The sequence below is a fragment of the Panicum hallii genome, chromosome 9, assembly GCF_002211085.1.
Source record: "Panicum hallii strain FIL2 chromosome 9, PHallii_v3.1, whole genome shotgun sequence".
Classification (NCBI taxonomy): domain Eukaryota; kingdom Viridiplantae; phylum Streptophyta; class Magnoliopsida; order Poales; family Poaceae; genus Panicum; species Panicum hallii.
The window spans coordinates 10,644,010-10,663,694 of record NC_038050.1 but is presented as its reverse complement, the minus strand read 5'-3'; the positions used below and the strand labels follow the sequence as shown (position 1 = coordinate 10,663,694).

Below are 19,685 nucleotides of genomic sequence, written 5' to 3'. Positions count from 1 at the left end.
CGGAGATATTAGTACCGGTTCGTGGCATGACCCGGAACTTATGGTCCATCATTAGTGTCAGGTCGTGCCACGACCCGGCACTAATGCTGCTTGGGTTATTAGGCACCTGGTCATAGCACGAACCGATGCTCAATAGGCATCGGGTGGTGGCACGACCGGATGCTTGAGGCTCCGTGACGGGTCGTGGTGCGACGCGGTTGTTGCAGCGGTACCGATAACTCGCATCAGCAGGAGTTGGTATTTTAGGCCTGAATCTTTAATTCGTTTTCTAATAGTGTCCGGTTGCGAGGTGATGCAAGTGTGTCCTGGCCTCCAGTATTTACGTAGTTTATTTGGCGTGGCTTAGTGGGAAACAAGGAAGATTAACAACTGATTCCGAGACTTTGCGCCACGGGCTTTTGAAATCGGAGCTCGGCCAGAGATTCAAACCGATACGACACGACACCACCATTTGTTTTGTTCGCTGCTAATGCTGCCGCGTTAGTCATCACTCGTCAGCGCTACTAGGACACTAGATGCTGGCAGCGTCCAGATTTGCCGGTAGTTTAAACTACTCAGTGCTCTCGCCCCTTTCGGAGCCGAAATTAAGGGCCTCGCACGAGACGTCTAGCTCGTGCGCACCTGTAGACCACTTTAAGTTTGGGTCCATAATTAAAATAGGCCGCCACTGATGAGAAAAAGGTCCATGCTTGTTCTTTTTATATATTTATATTATTACGCGCGCGCGTGCGTGAGTGATCAGCAGAATTACACGGTGTGATCGAGGCTAACGGACTCGTAGCTAGACGCCCGCGTCACCACGGCCTGCGGTTCCGTGGTGTAATATAATCACAGCTGTGCGTTGTCATTGTGATGGCTCAGAAAGCCTTAAATCCCGTCGCTTGCATGCCGCGCGAGCGCCCGTGTCGATCATCAGCATCTCCTTTTTTTTGCTTGGAATTTTCCACGCGTGCATATCCATCTGATCCAGTGAACGAGTTGAAGTAGAACTGGGCATCCATGTACAAGGTGCAAGGTCAGCCAGAATCACTGTCACGTGTACCTATGTGGCCTGGGCCCCACGATTTGCTGGCCACGCACGGTTGCACGGCTGCTACGGATAGATATATAGATAGATAGATAGATCAAGCGGCCGGTCATCTGTCGTGCATGTTTACCACATGCTCTTGATCTATCCTATCTTCATAAATCAGATAAATGCTATAATCTATTTTTTAATGATAAGGTTTTGTTACCACCCTCGGTGAGCCACGCCATCAAGAAACCACGACCTTTCGATCGTACATACCCTAAAAGTTGAAAGATATGAGCACACTCCACAAATGGTGGCAGGGCGGTGCTTCTTTAGCTCCCAACCTGCCTCCCTTCTTCCTCATACATCACTCTCCTGATGTGAGGTTACGTGCCATCACCGTCGTGGCTATTAACTCCTGACATACATATTATCCGGCCTGCGACAGTAATATTGGGAAAAAGACTCTATTGTGTCACTAAAAGGTGAATGGGATCGGGACTTGAGTTCATCTTAGGTGAAGATATCAGGTGCCAAATGTTTATTTAACGCACAAAAGGGGGTACATATATATATATACACATGAAATTTTGGTTTGAAATTGCCCTGGATTGATACTCTGAACGTAAGGTAGAGCAGAAATGTTTTCTTCCAAATGCTTAGAATCAGCACATCACGAGTCACGACTGAATGTATAGGTCGGTCATCAGGACCTAAAAATCTAGCTTCCTGCTCATGTGTGCATGGCTTATGTGGTATGCATAGTACTAAGGCTGTTAGGGAACAGGATTACAATCCAGATAAGCTCAAGTGAAGTACTGTCGTAATGGCCTCCACAAATAGATTCAGCCATGTAGATCCAAAGCCCAGCAATAGTTGAAAACCTCGATGGATCACGCCGAGGTGTCCCGGTCCACGTACATGCATCTGCTTGTGTGATGGAGGTGCTAACACGATTAGCTCCCTGGAACACAACTATTTCCCCATTGCCGGCCGAGATAGGTTTTCTTAATTCTCTCTGTCCGAATAATCTTTCTCCTTTTATCCTTGGAAAAGCAAAAGGGCCGGGCTCTATTCAGTTTCCACAATTCAGGCCGTGGTCATCAGTTTGAGCATCTTAAGCCTTTCATACGGCGAAAAGTTAAAGGTCGATCTCGACAGTTGTTCGGGTGTCGCTGTTGATCCATAAGGAGAGAAAAAAAGAGAACCCTCTAATAAGGCTTTGTGTCACTTACTACAAGTCGATCACCAACAAGAACACACCAGTGTCAAAGACCCAGCTGGTGTTTCAAGCATCCTTAAACATAGGGCTCCTTTCTTCCTCGCCAAAGACTTAGCGAGTTAGCGTGTATGCAGAAGAGAAGCATTTGTCAAGAGATAGCCCTACATACTGCAAAAGGTAAGGTTGGCCGGACACGTGAGATAGTTAACCATGCATGTCCCTGTCACACGAGGGGATGGGATGGGAGGGATCATAGCGAAGCCCGGCCCTAATCATGCAATCGCGTCCTATTTATCTACGGAGAACAGTGCAGCCCCGGGCAACAGCAACTTGATGATCGGAAGCTCGCTCGTCACCCCTTTCCAATTGAATGTGCGATCGCTACACGCGGCTAGCTAGCGGTCACACGTATGCATAATTAGGCGCGGTTTGCGAGCTCACCTGATGCGCAATTATTTTGTATTCAAGGACATAATGCCCGGATCTTGGACAGGAACGGCGCCCCTACCCTGACCCTGATGTGCAAGTGCAGGTCCGTCCGTACGTCCATCCATAGCCATCCCTGCTGTAGTGGTGTGCTGCTTCTGATGAGAGAGGTTAGGGCGTGGCGTTGGCGAGGTGCGCCAAAGCGACGGCACGCGCACACGGCTCGACCCTTCAATGATTTGGCGATGATGACCGCCGCGCGCGCGTCCGGTGACGAATTCGCGCCCGAGTACCTGTCACCCTTTTCCTTTCAGTGAGCACCGGGCGGGTTTGTTGTTTTCTCCCTCGTCGTCTCTGACCGGCCGATCGCCGGAGGACAAGTAGCCTAGGTTTTGGTGTTGCATGCTGAGGTGCTGCGATAGTACTATGCGGTGAGTGGGATGTCCAATCTTTTTTTTTTCCTTCGAATTTTTCTATGTGGTTGGCCTCTAGTGGTAGTACTAGCGTGACCTGGGGATTAATGTGATGTATCAGGTTTCTCACATCTTGATTCTTGAATGGGTTGTGCGGGGCCATACTGGTAGCAAACTTTTGTTTGTTTCAAGAAAGCTGAGTCCTCCCTTTTGACAAACGCGAAAGCTCATGTGACCTTGAACGGCACTCTAGGAGTAGGTAGATTTGACCGGTGATTTGTAGCGCACGCAGCGCAGCGAGACGCGCGGCCGGCGAACACATGGGCGAGTAGCAGCAGCTAGCCAAGCCGGCCGGCCGGCGTGCATTGAATCGCAGGAAAGCGAGAGGGGCATCCGCCGTGGGGAGGGGACGGGGCGGAGAGCAGGCCAGGACAAGGGAGAGGCCCTCGTGCAACTCTGATTTGATTGATTGGGTGATAGCGGAAGTGGAGCACCACCACCGGCAGGCAGCAGCTGGGCGTTGCATGCGTCCGTCCATACCAAGCCGAGCCAAACAACGCCGCAACAAACAAGCGTTCGCCTCTCTCTCTCTCTCTCTGTACTACTACGTGGAATATATATATAAATAAAAGGAGGAGGAGGATTGAGCTGAAAACCCGCAGGCAGGGGCGCACGAACGGGTGGATATTGTTAAAAAGGGGCCCTGCTGCTAGCGGCGGCCTTCGACGCAGAAGCAACAGGAGGCACACGTCGTGCGAGAGAGAGAGAGAGAGAGAGAGAGAGAGAGAGAGAGAGCGATGCGCCGAGGATGGGCATGTGTGCGAGGCTGGTTGCCATGTGAGCGAGTGATGGACGCGGGCATGCGGATCGGAGGCGGCAGCAGCGACATTCCATGGCTCCCCGCTCGTGCGCGTGGCCCGTGCCGGCGCCGGTACGGACGCTGCTTGCTTTGGCTGGACACGCTCCACGCTACATTAAATTCGACGAGACGCCGCACCCCCTGCCCTTCGTTCTCTGCCTGGATGGGTCTGGTAGGATGGTACTCGGGGCACCCTGTTGGATCGGGAAGTACCGTACCCGCACTGCCTCTTGGGCGATACGGTGGATCTCCGGCCCTGTGCGGATGCCCAGGCGTACGTTCCGCGAAGGTTCCCCCGACGCGCGCGAGGTGATTTGATCGCTCCTAGTATTTCCTGCGCGCATGTGCGTACCTTTCTACTCCGACCTGACTGAACTAGGTACAAGTGCCTTTTTATCCCCTTTCTTTTGTACAAAACTTTCATCGACAGATAAGATAGATAGGTGCTGGTGGTACTTCCTCCATTCTCCTTTAATAGTTCTATTTTAAAAATTTAAATGTTCATAGATGATGGTTCTATTTACTATTGGCTTGGGTTATGGTAACAAATAGCACTAGTAATGAGAAGTAGCTAAAAAAACCTATGTTGCATTTATCATATCATAAGTAAAATTATTTTCTTAGTCATTATGTCGAGATAAAATAGGACTATCAAAGAGTACTCGGTCGGTCCGGCTGGCTTCTGTGGTACAATTTCACTGTTGGATTGGATCCGATAAGATCCTTCTCCCGGTCGACCTCAATTGGCGCGCGCGCAGGCCGGCCGGCTGCGTAGGTACACACGGGACAAGGAGAATGGACCTTATCCCTGCCGCCGCTGCCCCGGCGGCCCCCTGCAGCAGCTCGGCTAGCTGCTCCGATCGCGGGCACAGGCTACTACTACCTACGCCGAGCCTAGTGTGGTGCCGCCGCCCCTGGCGTAGTAGTAGCCCTCGACCCCCACCGCAAAGCTAGTGTGCTTGCGTGCAGCAGATCTGCAGCAGGCAGGGGGGCGATCGATCGGAGTCGGACCCCTCTGCGTGTCATGTTGCCGCGCGCATCGCCTACCTGTGCGCAGCAAATGCGCATCAATGCCGCTGCCGGCCGCCCTGCACGCGCGCACCATCTTGTACACTTGTTGTTGAGGAACACGGAGGGCGAAGCTTCTTCTCCCGCGATCGACCTCCGATCCATCGCATAGTAGGTGCATGCCGCGACCCGGTGCTGTAGCTGGCTAGCCGCTGCGGCGGCGGCGGCGGCGGCGGCAGGACACGGCCGGCCCGCCCGCCCGGCGATAAATGCAAGCATGCGGCGTCCAGATCGGTGAGCGACCTGGCATGGACGACGCCCGGGACCCGGGCCCACACCCGCACGTGCGCGCGCGCTTGATTTGCCCGCGCCGCGTCGAATCATCATATCGATCCGTCGCCGGCAACCGCCGCACCCTACCGGCCGGCCAAACCGCCCCCTCTACGACTGCGTCCGTGTCCGTGTGAGTGCGGGTGTTGCAGCTAGTGCTCCAACTAGCCAGGGGGCGAGGCGAGGACCGAGTGGGAGGACTGAGGAGTAATTGCGGGCGCGGTGTTGTAGCGCGCGCGGCAGTAACCAGTAACTGCGGCAGGCACACTGTGCCACTCATCAGTGCAGTATGTGTAGGCCAGTAGCTATGGAGCCGTAGTAGGGCACAGCTTGTTCAGCCCCGGTCTCCCCCGCGCTCCTTCAGTAGCCTTCATGTATAGCACTTCAAGCCTTAAGGTTTAAAGTAAAATGGTAGTGTAAACAGGTATACGTACGATGAGCACCAGTTTGCATCATTGGGTTCGGTTGTTGTGTAAGAAGCATTGTGCTCCGATCTTGGGCTCTTGGCTGCTGAAGATTGCTCCAACCCTTTGATCTCTCCTCTCCGGAGACGGGTGTGGGTTAGTTTTCTTCATCTATGATGATTCTGCGGCAAGACCGATCAAGTTTTGGATTTCAGGGTCTGGGGTGTGGGATATCGCCAGAGAGAAGCTACAGGCTTAGAGGCAGGTGTGGGTGTTTTTACCGTCGGCCTACCTAGGAATATCCTAAGGTAGGTGATTATTTGACGAGAGATCGTCGGATCTGGAACTTAAAGGTGAACGCAAGGACATAATATATAAATTTAGACAGGTTCGAGCCGCTAGAGTAGCGTAATACCCTACGTCCTGTTTTGGAGTGTTGTATATTGCGCCCTGCGCTTGGGTGTTGAGTTGCCTATTGGCTGCTCTCTGTTGGTTCTCTGACTATCTATGTATCCCTGCCCTCCTTTATATATCCCAGGGACGGGGTTCTTAGTAGGATTACAAGTAGGAGTCCTAGTAGGATTATAAAGTATGAGTCATAATAGCATTATAGTGCAATTCTAGTAGGAATCGGACTTATTTTTTCTCACGGACAGTTTTTTTGCGGTACCAGAGGATCTATCGCTGACAGGAGGGTCCTCGATATAATGTCCAAGGTGATGTTCCTTGCTTACCGTAACAAAGGAGAGCTGTGTTGAGTAGGGTATACATAAGAATGTCAAATCGTGATAGAGAGGTAACACAGATTTCGGAGTTTGAGGGTAGAAAGATTGGTAATAATATGTTTATTATAATAAATAATTTTATAATATATTTGTATATAGTTGTTGCTAGTGAAAAACCTTGACTTCAAACAAAATTACAAACATATAGATGGGCTTCTACTCCTATTTGTGATTAGAACACGTGGAATGATTTCAGTTTACAAATCCAAGTTTTTTAAAAAATAAATGTTTGTAATCCCAATTTCTTTCGTCAGGTTCCGGGCACCATTTCCCCCGGCAATAACGCAAAGCCCTAAATCACAAATTCACAATCAGCTGAGGCCTCAAGGACTAGTGTGAGCCACGTCGGACACGACGGCCTTTGACACGTCCCCCTCTCCCCTGCTCAGCGGCTGTGCTCTGCTCCCGTCCTGTCTCTCTCTCCCCCCTCCCTCTCTCTGTGGACTAGTAGCCACAGGTACACGAGTCAGCATCTGCCGCCGCGCGTGTGCGTGCGCCGGCAGCACAGGGCAGGTGGCGCGGCGGAACGCCCGGCCGGCCGGCCGACGACAGAGCCCCGGCCCCATCGGGTCAAAAGAGGGCTTGGCTTGGCTTCCCCTCCATCCCCATCCAAGCTGTTGGATTTGATGGATGTGCCGCAGCGACTCTATTTCCGCATGGCGCTGCCGCTGGCCGACTAGCCTACGCGCCTACAGCGGCCTCTAGCTCAACCAAGAGGACGCTGCGATGGATCCATCCATCCATGCCGATCGATCGGGGGCACTGTGGACGTGCACGCGTGGTGGATGGGTGAACGGGCGCCGCCATGCGCCTACGAAATCCGTCGAAATCTCCCCAACAGTCGCCGGAATCAAGCCCGCACAGTCTCGTCCTCTGCTCCGGCGGCTCCCAGAAACAAAGCGCAACGGAACAAGCGCCGGTGGTGTGCGATGATTTGATCTGCGCCGACGCGTCTCCGCGTATCTGTTATGTGTGTGTGTGTGCACGAATGGATATCAGAAGACACGCATACGCCTTCCTAGAAACACCGTGAGGCGTATAGATGCCGCTAATGATCCTGCAAAATACATTACGCTACACGGACGCTGGTTCTACAAAATTACGAGTGAGTTTACATGAGTGTGTTTATGTGCCTTAAGTCTCGATCATGTGAATGCACCTAACCATATTTGCTTACAGTTACGGATAAGTTTAATGGTGGATGAAAATTTAGGGACAATAATGTTGTCACCAAAATGTCTTTGAAGACATTTTTGCGACTTGAGACTATATGGAACATGTAAGTTTCGATTTGGCATAACTCGTACTCTCTCCATCCTAAATTTATCATTTCTCAGTCGTTTTTAACTTTTACAGATTTATAAACTTTACTATGCATCTAAACATACACACACACATATATATATATATGCATAGCAAGAACTATGGATCTAGAACAGCTGAAACGACTATAATTTGGAACGGGTAGATTATTTTTAGCTAGGCGAAACATATAGTTACTGAGTACCGGTGCCTGATTGTTCAAATATCAAATTTGGCGTTATGTTGTAAATTAAAAATACATATGTAAATTTCTTACATCCGTAGTTTTTGACACTACATTTGAATAACCAAGTACCAGCAGTCAGTAACTCGAGCGAGAGGAAGGTACCGGTAAAACTAAAAGTGAAACTGGCCGGGAACAGAGTAGGAACAGAGGGGAGCAGGGGTGTGCACGAGTGGGCAGTGCACGGCAGGAGATCCAGTGGAATCGGCCGTGTAGTAGGGCCACGGATTTATTTATGTGCTGCCACCAACACTCACATGCTCCCAGTAGGTGAGGAGCCACTCTTGGCCAGCCAGAGCCAGAGCCCGGAGCTCCCTCCCCTCTTCTTCCTGAAAAGATCTCTCATCCTCACCAAAATACAGGTGCAGCTTGTTAAATCACAGATCTACCAAACCTTGTAACCACACACTTGATCTGCATGTGAGGTGATTGCCGGTGTACTGATCTGCTACCGGCTTTGATCTGGCCCTTGTAATTGCTCATTGCTGCCTCGAGTACCTTTGTACTATGCTCAATCGACCCCTCCCACAGCAATGGTCCAATGGGAATGAACCACCCCATGTGCCACCTCAATGGCTTGCCACCAGCATCTCTCTCTGTGCTTTTTCATCTCCTCCTCCTCCTTTTTTTATTTCGATCAGTTTTTACAAAGTTTTGAACCTATGCTACGCTGCACTACACTAGGCTACCGGACATGGATTCATTATTCTACTACTACGACTGCTAGAGTAGTAGTAGTAGTAGTAGTAGTAGTTATTGAGAATCAAATCTATCCATGCAATCAAAAATCTCATTGAGCGCAGCACTGTGCATGGGCAATCAGTAGCTGGACACGGCCATGTATGCTGCACATGGCGCCGGCCGTCGACCACCCATGCATGCCATTCCCTTTCCCATTTTTTCTTTTGTTGCCAATGTATCTCATGATTGATTGGATCAGCTAGCCCCACTCACAAACAAATCTCCGTTTAGGATCGAGGACAGCATCTCCTTTCGAGATGAAAACTATGCGGCGAATGATCACTTAACATTCATGATGTCCCGGTGTTGAGCTTGCAAAGTTCTGTGTGTTGGGCAGTTGAGGAGCTTGGGAATGAGGGAGTGGAGGATCTCGAGCCGTTTATCTATCGATACAATAATGATGCACAATTCTTCTATGCACTATTAGAAAAGGTCCGTTCATTTGGTAGTAGAATGGTCAAGATATACCGTAACTTCCAAGCTCGGTTTGTACTTGGGAGCGGTGTACTAGGAATGATTGCCCGAACTCCAAACGCCTTCTAACTCCAAACGACAAAGGGGAATTGAATGCGAGAAAAGCTTACAATTTTAAAACAATAGTTATCTCATTATAAGCATGTGTAATGTATAGAAATTCTACAATTAGATTTGTATTTTAAAATACTCTCACTGTATTTAGGGTGTATTTAGTAAGTCTTTTTCATTGATTTTTGGTGAATCCTGCCAAACGGGAAAAATGAAAATATCTTCACTGGACCAGCCCCCGTGATGCTCCAAAACGGCTTACACTAAAATGAAGGAAAAAATATGGGTTCACCAGCTTCTCCCTCCTTCCTAAGTATTAATTGTCCCAAAAATTACCCACGCTACCATAAAAAACCGTCTCCAAGAAGAAAAAACTGCTTCACCGTTGAAACCAAAGCTGGAGCCATTTTATCAGAAACTAAAGCCCTACCAAACAGGCCCTCTATAATAATTTTATAGCTACGAGTGTATACTAGTATTTTGCATTCTCAAAGACCGAGTCAAAATAAAGTACATATTGAATTCATGAACATAGGGACTGGTTTTGTAGAGATCTTTGAGTAGATTTGTATTCACAAAACAAAAAAATGTTCTAGGAACAATCATATGTCAACTATGCACACAAAAAGAGAAGAGAATGTAGTACTCTTTATTTTAGGGTCTGCTTAGATCCGACGGACCGTCATATTGGATGTTTGGCACCAATTAGGAGTGTTAAATAAAGGTTAATAACAAAATCAATTGCATAAATGGAGGCTAATTTACAAGACGAATCCATTAAGCCTAATTAATCGATCATTAGCCCATGTTACTGTAACATAATATGGTCAAATCATGAACTAATTAGGCTTAATGGATTTACCTTGTGAATTAGCCTCTATTAATACAATTAATTTTATAATTAGCCTATATTTAATAGTTCTAATTGGTGTCCAAACATCCGATACGACGGGGACTAATTTAGTTCCTTTCTTCCAAACAGGCTGTTATTTCCAACGACCTTGGCTTTCTTCGTTAAGATCCCGGAGATCCAGGAACCAATAACGTCTGTATGACGTGGTATTACTAGGCTTTTGCCTTTGTCTGGCGGTTTCTTCAATGACCATCCGTCAATTTGGTTTTAGCACAGGCCCCCTCTATTTGATTTTAGCACAGGCTGTCCTCCACTAATACAATCATGGAAATCGAATCCTTCTTCGACGAGGAAAGGTAGTCAAACCCAACCGGGGTTGCACATTCGCAGTGGTGGTGCCTTGGACTTCACCTGTATTTGCTTTGGAACACGTACAGTGATATTTTGAATTTATGACGAATGTACGTTTCGTGCAGATACTTCAAGTTTTGCTCGTCCATGATCAGAAATTATGAAACGGGATTGTGATCCTCAAATTTAGTCGACGCATCAGATGGCAAAATCCATTGAAACCTATATTTCTCTGTTCGGATGTCACTGGGTTTAAAATTGAAAATAACAGATAGAAATGAGATTATGTATCCTTTGAACCTTGCTATATCTCTGCAATCTAGTACTATATATGAAACGAAATACGCGTGATTATTTCTGGAGCATAATAATAACAACAAAACCTATTCCGCGGACGCACAAGAGATTGCTCTGCCCACCGTATCCAAGTGCATGGCATGGATCACTGTCAGGGCCTCGGAGGGCAGGCGGCTAGGTGCCGTGCCGTGCCGTGTAGCGGCAGGAGTGAGGTGAGCCGTGAGCAGTGAGCGTCGCATCAGCATCAGCATGTGTGCACGCAGGGCCTGAAAGCAACAAGCGAGCGTGCGCAGCGCAGGCGCACACATGGCCAGCCTGATTCCTCCCTTCGGGGTTCGGCTGGCTTTGACCGGACACCGGAGCTGAGCCAGGCGCCAAGGAGGATGACGGGCGCCGCGCACCGCACCGCCGGCGTCGTTCCCAAGGCCGAGCATGCGCGGCCGATGCAGGCTGCAGGGCCGGAGTGGAGATGGATAGACGGACGGGACACTGGAGCAAGCTGGGGCTCCATTTTTCTTTGCCGTTGGACGATCTCACGATTCTCACCTCTCTCCCTCCCTCTCCGCAGCAGGCCATGACCAGCCCCGGCAGGGTTCACACGCGCGCGCACAGGCACAGCTCACGGAGGAGATGCCTGTGCCCGTTCAGAGCTCTGACCCTTGTCGCGACCCCACGGTCAAGGCCAAGCCTCGCCCGCCTTGGAATGTGGACCCTCCCTCCTCTATCTGCAGCCTGCAGCTTGCAATTTAAGAGAGAGGGAGAGGGGGTGGTAAATACACAAATAAAAAGTAATTTCCTTTTTTTCTTTTTGAAGCAGGTAAGTAGAATAAAAATTGAAAGAGGCAGGTGGCAATAATTCCTGCCCTCTCTCCCTCTCCTCTGTGACCGAGCGCGAGCAGGCTGGCCGCGCCTATATAAAGGGGCTGCTCGGCTCCCAGAACAACAGCAAGCAAAGAGCCTCCCCCTCTCCTTGCTCTGCCGAGTGCCGACCACCACCATTGCCGCCCTCCTCCTCCTCCCTCTTCTGAGGCACACCGGGGAGAGGGAAGAGCAAGAAACATGGCGCTGCTGCTGCTGCTGGCTGTCCTCGCCGCGACGGCGGCGGTGGCGAGCAGCCTGCTGCTGCGGTGGAACGAGGTGCGGTACAGCCGCCGCCGGGGCCTGCCGCCGGGCACAATGGGGTGGCCGCTCTTCGGCGAGACCACCGAGTTCCTCAAGCAGGGACCCAGCTTCATGAAGGCCAGGAGGCTCAGGTACCCACCCCCGTCTCCTCCTCCGGCTCCCACCGCGGTGGTGGCCGGCGCATTCCACCGCCATCCTTGCTCTGCTCTCTCCTCCCATGAACGGAACGGAACAGAACACGGCGGAGCTGCGTGCTCCGCTCTCGTCTCGCCAGACCCCAGCCATGTCGTCCCTGGTGCCGCCTCATCGGATCAATCATTTGGTGGAAAGTGGGACGGGTTTGCTGTGGGGGAAAAGTGATCCGGAGAACGGGAGGGACATCAGTGCCGTGTTCCCCAAAAGCTCGCAACCCCCCACTGTTCCAGCTCTAAGATACCATGCCATGCCATCCATCATCTTCTTCCAGTCCTCCTAAATCACCACCACCTCACTCCCAATAAACTAACTCCTGAGAGGCCTTGTCCCCACCTGCTCCAAAGTTTTTTTTAATCTCCATCTTTTGGAGAACGTAAGTAATTTCATGGCGCCATTGTTTTTCTCATGGAGGAGCTGCCGCTGATGCCGATGTGCAGGTACGGGAGCCTGTTCCGGACGCACATCCTGGGGTGCCCCACGGTGGTGTGCATGGACCCGGAGTTGAACCGGCGGACGCTGGCCAGCGAGGGCGCCGGCTTCGTCCCGGGCTACCCGCAGTCCATGCTCGACATCCTGGGGCCCAACAACATCGCCGCCGTGCACGGGCCGCTCCACCGCGCCATGCGCGGCGCCATGCTCGCGCTCACCCGCCCCAGCATGATCCGCGCCGCGCTCCTCCCCAAGATCGACGCCTTCATGCGCGCGCACCTCCACGGCTGGGCCGGCCGCCGCGTCGACATCCAGGAGATGACCAAGGAGGTAAGAGACACCTCAGGCTTGCTTAGCCTCTGCTCCTGTTGCTGCCTGAGAGCCTGCTGACAGAGAAAAACAATCACATAGTAAAGGCTAAAGCAGAGGAGCGCGAGCAAAAAGGAAGGCAGTAACTCCGTGGGCCCCACGGTGGAAAACCTTGGTTTACCTTGAGTGCCGCATTCTGACACCTAAAACACCAGTCCCATTTTGTTGTTGACGCTGTTTGCCAACAAATCTGAGAGTTGACGTTTCTTCTCACCTTTTCACTGCATTTGCCAATTTTCACACACTTGCCCTCCAATCCAGTGAGGCAATGCCACAGGCCGACACGGCAGAATGATGGTGCCCCTTTGAAAACTGAAATTCATGGACTGCTGAGGAAAGAGTTGAGAGCAAAAGGAGGGATCTTCCCGCTCCTTTCCTCTCTCTACCAAAAGGGGAATCTTTGGGCTTTCTAGAACCTGTACTGCACTGCTGGATAGCCGAAAAAATTTATGAGCTGAAGAAAAGTGGCCAGACAGGGGGGGAAGCCATCTGCATCTCTCTCTACACATTCCAAAGAGCACAACAAACACTCCATGCACCATCATCACCATCACATGTCTCAATGCAAAAGAACACTTCGCATGGTTTCTTGCTTTTGGGTGCTGAATTTCATACTCCTTGCATGGCATGGCAACTTATTATTACAGAATCTTATCTGCCTCTTCTTTTTTTCCCCCCGTCAGATGGCCTTGCTCTCAGCTCTCAGGCAGATTGCTGGCATCTCGGCTGGCCCACTCTCTGATGCCCTCAAGGCAGAGCTGTACACCCTTGTACTTGGCACCTTCTCCCTGCCAATCAACATCCCAGGAACCAACTACAGCAAAGGGCTTCAGGTACTCTTTGCTCCTTGCATGCCTGAAAACATCAGAGAAAAGTTGAGCTGAACTGAGCCCTCTAACAACAGCGATGCTGTCTTTCAGGCAAGGAAGAAGCTTGTGGCAATGCTGAGGCAGATGATCGTAGACCGGAGGTCCTCTGGTTGCGCTCAAGATGACATGCTGGATGCACTTTTGAGTGGCAACGAGGGTACCAGGGCCAAACTCAGCGACGACCAGATCATTGACCTGCTCATCACCCTCATATACTCCGGATATGAGACCGTGTCGACAACATCCATGATGGCGGTTAAGTACCTGTCAGACAATCCAAAAGCTCTTGAACAAATCAGGGTACATATACTTCACAACCATGTTCGATTCCAAAACAGTAAGTCCTATAATCCTTGAGCTAACCGGTGATCTGGTGGCTGTTGCAGAAAGAACACCTTGACATCAGGAAGGGAAAATCGCCAGGGGATGCCCTTGACTGGAATGATTATAAGTCAATGACCTTCACCAAAGCTGTAAGTTGGAGATGACACCTAAAAAGCAACCAGAGTAGAACTGTACTCTGGACATGATAAACTAATTGGTTCCTCTAATATGCAGGTCATTTATGAGACTCTAAGATTAGCTACGGTTGTCAATGGGCTGCTGAGGAAAACTACCCAGGATGTCGAAATGAATGGTGAGAATCCTACGGGATCCATACTTCTACTACTGATAGCATTTTTATGTAAATCGCAACCTAGTTCTGATGCGTTATTATGTATTTCTTTCAGGCTATATTATTCCAAAAGGTTGGAGAATTTATGTTTACACAAGGGAGATAAATTATGACCCATTCCTGTACCCAGAACCGATGGTTTTCAACCCTTGGAGATGGCTGGTAAGGAATATAGCAAGGAAATGTTCCAGATAATAAACAAGGAACAAGATCTGTCACAAATTCTAACCTGATGATGCTTGCTGACAATAGGAGAAGGGCCTGGAATCACATCCCCACTTCATGTTGTTTGGAGGAGGTTCCCGTATGTGCCCAGGGAAGGAAGTAGGAACAGTTGAAATTGCAACTTTCCTTCACTATTTCGTCACGCAATACAGGTCTGTTTCTCATAAAATCCTTGAAAGCTAAAAAAACCTCAAGAACACTTTACTGACGACATCTTGGCACTGATCTTGTCCTGCAGATGGGAGGAGGAAGGAAACAACACAATATCAAAGTTTCCGAGAGTGGCAGCTCCCAACGGGCTACATATCCGAGTTCAAGGTTACTGAACTTGCGAGACATTTTGCAAAGTTTAGATAGGATTTAGACTCAGATAGAATAACTCTGCGATGCTGATGCTACTGGCTTCTTGAAAAGATTAGAACAGCCATTGGTGCTTGTAAAATGTGTCCATGTCAATAGGAATGATATAGCGAGGATATAGGTATCATAGGTTTACTAGGAAATTGATGTAGAAAGCCATCAGATGCTCCTGTATTCTTTTGGACGATCAATTTTCAAATTATAGCAGAAGTTTCATTTGGCTTCTATGGTTTTGAACTGATACAGAAGTCAGCTACCCATACGTCTCTGGCTTCAGGCACCAACTGAATTACCGAATGCCAACTGCCAACTGATTCCAAAAATTTGGATGGACACTGATTGCAAAACATGAAGCAAATACAATGGAAATATGCAGGGTAGATGATAAACTGCTTCAATGGTAGTGGCTTTCAATTCCCTAAAAAAGTACCAAATTAGCTTCATACGCAGGGTATAGATGATAAACTACTTCAATGGTAGTGGCTTTCAATTCCCTAAAAAAAGTAAGAATGAGCTCATGTTCAACAATACAAGTTCCTTCAATTGGTCAGGCAACACATTGATGAAAGGAAAAGCACTCTTGTCATCTCAGCGGCTCAACATAATGAAAGGCAATATTGATTGCTTCTTCTAAAGATGTCAATAGTTGTTGGAATCTAGAAGCATCACCATTGCTAATCTTTACTGGAAAAAATACTCAGAACAATGCTGCTAATGCACTAATAGTAAATCTCAATTGTACATAATACAAGATTTCAGCATTTGGTGAGTGGTAAATTTTCCCTGGAATAACAAATATCCTAGATCAGCCATGTTAATAAAGAGTGTTTTTTTGCTACCTCTGATTTTTTTTTTGGTTTCAACAAAATTGTAGTGGAGCGTATCATCAAAACATCCATAAATGGTTGTCGTTTCACTTTAGTTTAGGAGATAAATAGTTGTGCACTTTATTTGCTGAAATTGAAAACTTGTGGCCTTTTGTGAACAAATTGTCTTAGAAAACTCTTAACACTAAGAAGTACGTTATGCAATTTGTATAAAAGCCAAATGTATTATTATGACAGGGCAATAGTTACAAATTGCATCAAGGACTGAACCCAAGTGGTGAATCTGAAGGTAGAATGTCCAGAATGCAAGACTACAATCTAATTTAGGTGACTTCCAGCTAAAATACAAAATATTTGCAAATGCTTACAGTAAATGCCTAGCCTAGCTGTTTTGCACATCACGAAAATGACTAAGCAACAAGATACAAATCAGACCAGCCACATGGACAAGAAATACAGGCAGAGTGCAGGGTACAACCACATGCATGCACTCACAAGAATTGACACGCAAACTCCATTCTGTAGTGCACTGACACAAGAGAGTTTCTGTCAGTCCGCATTTTTGCATGCACTATCTATGATCAGAATTCAGAAGTAACAACAGACAGCGACAGACGCACGTTGCATGAACAATCGTGCACTGGGCACAAGGGCTGGTACATGCTCAAGCAGAAGAAGGCATATGCAAAGTAACACGCTGCCATGATGGAATCCCATGTGATGAAACAAGTACAAGAGATGCAAATGCGTTGCATGTTCCCCAAATTGTATTGCACCTGGAAATCAGTGGACTGAGGGTTACATAGACCAAGGCATGCATACGCACAGAAGTCAGAGTATACAAAAATTCTTATTCACTAACAAGAGAGAGTTTGTATCCAAAAAGGAAAGAGCAATATTATATCCATTGACAAGGGCATAAGTCTGCATAAGAAAAATAAAACAAGTGCAAAAGTTCTCGAACCCAAATAGACAAATGGCCACAATAGAAGCCAATATAAAAATGGTTCTGCAAAAGAAAAAAAGCTAGAGAATCCATAAATAGATTAAAGGTGATGTAAAAAACGCTCAACAAGTGATCTGGAAGTGCCCTTTAACATAACAGTAAAAATTTTAATCAGGACTAATAGTATCTGATAGTTAAGTAGCCCCATCTTTGTCACTCAGCCATATGGACTACATGCAGATGCCAAAAACCGGAAAATAGGTATACAAAATAAAATCGATTGGTTAGTACACATTTCTTGCTTTGTTGTCTAAAAGGAAAATAAGTCCAAGACTTCAGTGTCAAAAAACATTTCCAGCTTTATTTGCTTCAACAATGCATAATCCTTAACACATCTTTGCAGTATCAACACCAAATCTAGCATTGCGAGTTCTAATTATGTTGGCGCCACCCAATATGTCATATGTGGTGGCAGAAACAGTGGTAGTATGCCTCCCAATGGGATTGACACAGTTACATTTTCCACAAAGAAATCTTTTCCTGGATGGTTCAACTTTCGAGTAACATAGCACACGTGAAGACCAATCTTTCTTTGGCACATCTCTCTTCTGATGGATGATAACAGAACGAAGCTGGAGATTTTGTGTCAGAACTCTTTGAAAAATCAATCCCAGGTCAACAATCATTCTCCATGAAGTTATCCCTGCCAGTCACTTTTAAGGAACACAAAGGTTAAGACACCCAACAGGTACACCATCAACTATTTATACTTCTTGATTCACAGTTCTCCTGTGACTTCTGCATATAATGTATCAACTTTTTTTCCCCGAACAACATATAATGTATCAATTGATACTAGCTTCCCTTCTGTCTCGGGTATCTTCACGTTGCATCTAGCATAGGAATCAATCTTTGAAGCTCCCCATCCTCCGAGAGCCTTATTTCAAAGGGCATGTCGATCGTGCACAAATGTCAATTATATCCTAGTGTTCAGATATTAGCAATTTGACCAGAGAAATGGCAACCTCCAATTCTAGAATCTCCATCGATCACTAAAACTATCTGGTATCCGATCAAGTATGCCCATGACCTATATAGGCGACACCCTTCTTAGGCCTCCTTTTTCTGACCAAAGTCTCTCCTTGTTCAAGGTTCTTTCGTAGCTGAATAAATTTCTGCATATTGAGAGTGATTGCCAACTTTGCATCCATCTCAGGATCGCTAGCTCCATCAAGGAACTAGAACAAATGTCCTCTCGTGTTTCCATTCGTGTGATGCTTACCATAGAATATCACAACCGGATCACTTGGTCTGGGACTATATTTTCATCAGATGGGCCTGAATCCTACTCATTTTTTGTTTGTTGTCTGAGTAACTCGTGGTCCAAAGCTTGGCTAACCCTCTTACAGCAGAGTGTGGAACAGTGGTTGATCAGGTGCCGTACTGATAGTGTCACCCACATTGCTCCCTAAAGCCATGACAATCTCTTGCTCTTGGGAACTTGCATTGACAAAGGATTCCACAAATGAATGGCGCCTTGGGAAATGCGGACCTGCTCTTGTCAATGACTCAACAGGCTCCTTACTGCCAACATGAGAAGAACATTAGTAAAACTGTTTCAACTGTGCAATGTAGAGAAGGGGGGAAATGGAGTGCTCAAGTTGTATCAGAATGAGAATTAGGGGATATCAACCAATCGTTTAGAACAGTAATCTGCTGCGCGAATCATCTGCTTAACTCTATCTTTCACAAGAAAGATGGTAAACCACAAGGTTGGAATAATGCAAGTGAACAGAACAAACTATTGAATACGCAAAAGTACTTGCAGTGCAATGTTTGGGTAAGTTCTATAATGGTTTGCACCATGTCCGTTCTAACGATGGTACCAGCACAGAGAGGTTTCATTTCACACATCTGTAGCACTGTAGCAGTAACAGTGAGAAGATGTAGAACATCGGGACGATAGTATTGCAACAGTGTCCGGTGCTGAAGAGTCAGAGCCGACCAAGAGTCGAGAAGTCACTGTAACCCTGAGGCAAGAAATTCCAGAGCATTCTCGAGTTAAACACCAACGACAACAATGATCGCTAAAAGCAACTTGAAATGGTGGCAGGCAGGATAGGAATCAAGGGTTCTACCGCAAATGCCAGCATGAATGTGAGAAGAAACAACTCGGTGCCACTTGATCGGGGCAGCGAAGAAGAGATCAATACCATCCGGGCGGAGAAATTGGATGGGGGGAGCGCGAAGGGGGCCGGATTTCATTTGAGGCGGCGCGGAGGCAGCTGTTTGGAGAGATCGCAGTGCCGATTGGAAAAAAAAGTTTTTATGCGAACAGACCAAGAAAGCCTATTCGTGGAATACGCCTATCCTGTTATTACGCTTTTACCCCTATGCTTTTACCCCTTATCCTCAGAAATATGGGCAAATAGGTAATTTGTCTCCAGCCAAATCCCCTCCTTATCCCTCCTAGAAAAGAATTTGGGACTCAATCCGCGCATCTCGCTGAAATTGATATCTAATTCGCAAGCCTTTTAGAATTAACACCGAACTTTTGCGAATTATTTCAATTTATGATTCTCATCCTTTTTCTCTAGTTCTCTCTTTTCCCTTTTCTTATTAATCACTAGGCCACTGGAAAAACGGTCCTGCCCCTGCCTTATTCCTTCAAGTGAACGGATCCCCTCGCGTTCCTCTCGTCTTCGTCTCGCCCGTTCCTCTCGAGCTCTCTGTCTCACTCGAGGTCCACGCGCTCTATCGCCGCCGCCGCCTCAAGGACCTCCAGGCGCTGCTTCTCTCCGACGCCGCCACGCCCTCCCCGCCGCCCGGTGCGCCCTGCTCCCCGTCCTCCACCGTCCGCGCGGCCCGTGCTCTGCTCCAGTGCGCTCGCGGAGC

At 48.1% G+C, this 19,685-nt stretch overlaps 1 protein-coding gene across 1 annotated transcript; it reads left to right on the top strand.

The window, feature by feature from the left end:
• The first annotated feature begins 11,730 nt into the window (after positions 1-11,730).
• Positions 11,731-15,242, top strand: LOC112875680 (cytochrome P450 85A1). Its single transcript, XM_025939617.1, has 9 exons — positions 11,731-12,025; positions 12,527-12,848; positions 13,571-13,720; positions 13,808-14,056; positions 14,143-14,229; positions 14,315-14,393; positions 14,488-14,594; positions 14,685-14,809; positions 14,896-15,242. The coding sequence occupies exons 1-9, from the start codon at positions 11,832-11,834 to the stop codon at positions 14,981-14,983; spliced, it is 1,401 nt and encodes a 466-aa protein (XP_025795402.1). The 5' UTR covers positions 11,731-11,831; the 3' UTR covers positions 14,984-15,242.
• Positions 15,243-19,685: the final 4,443 nt, after the last annotated feature.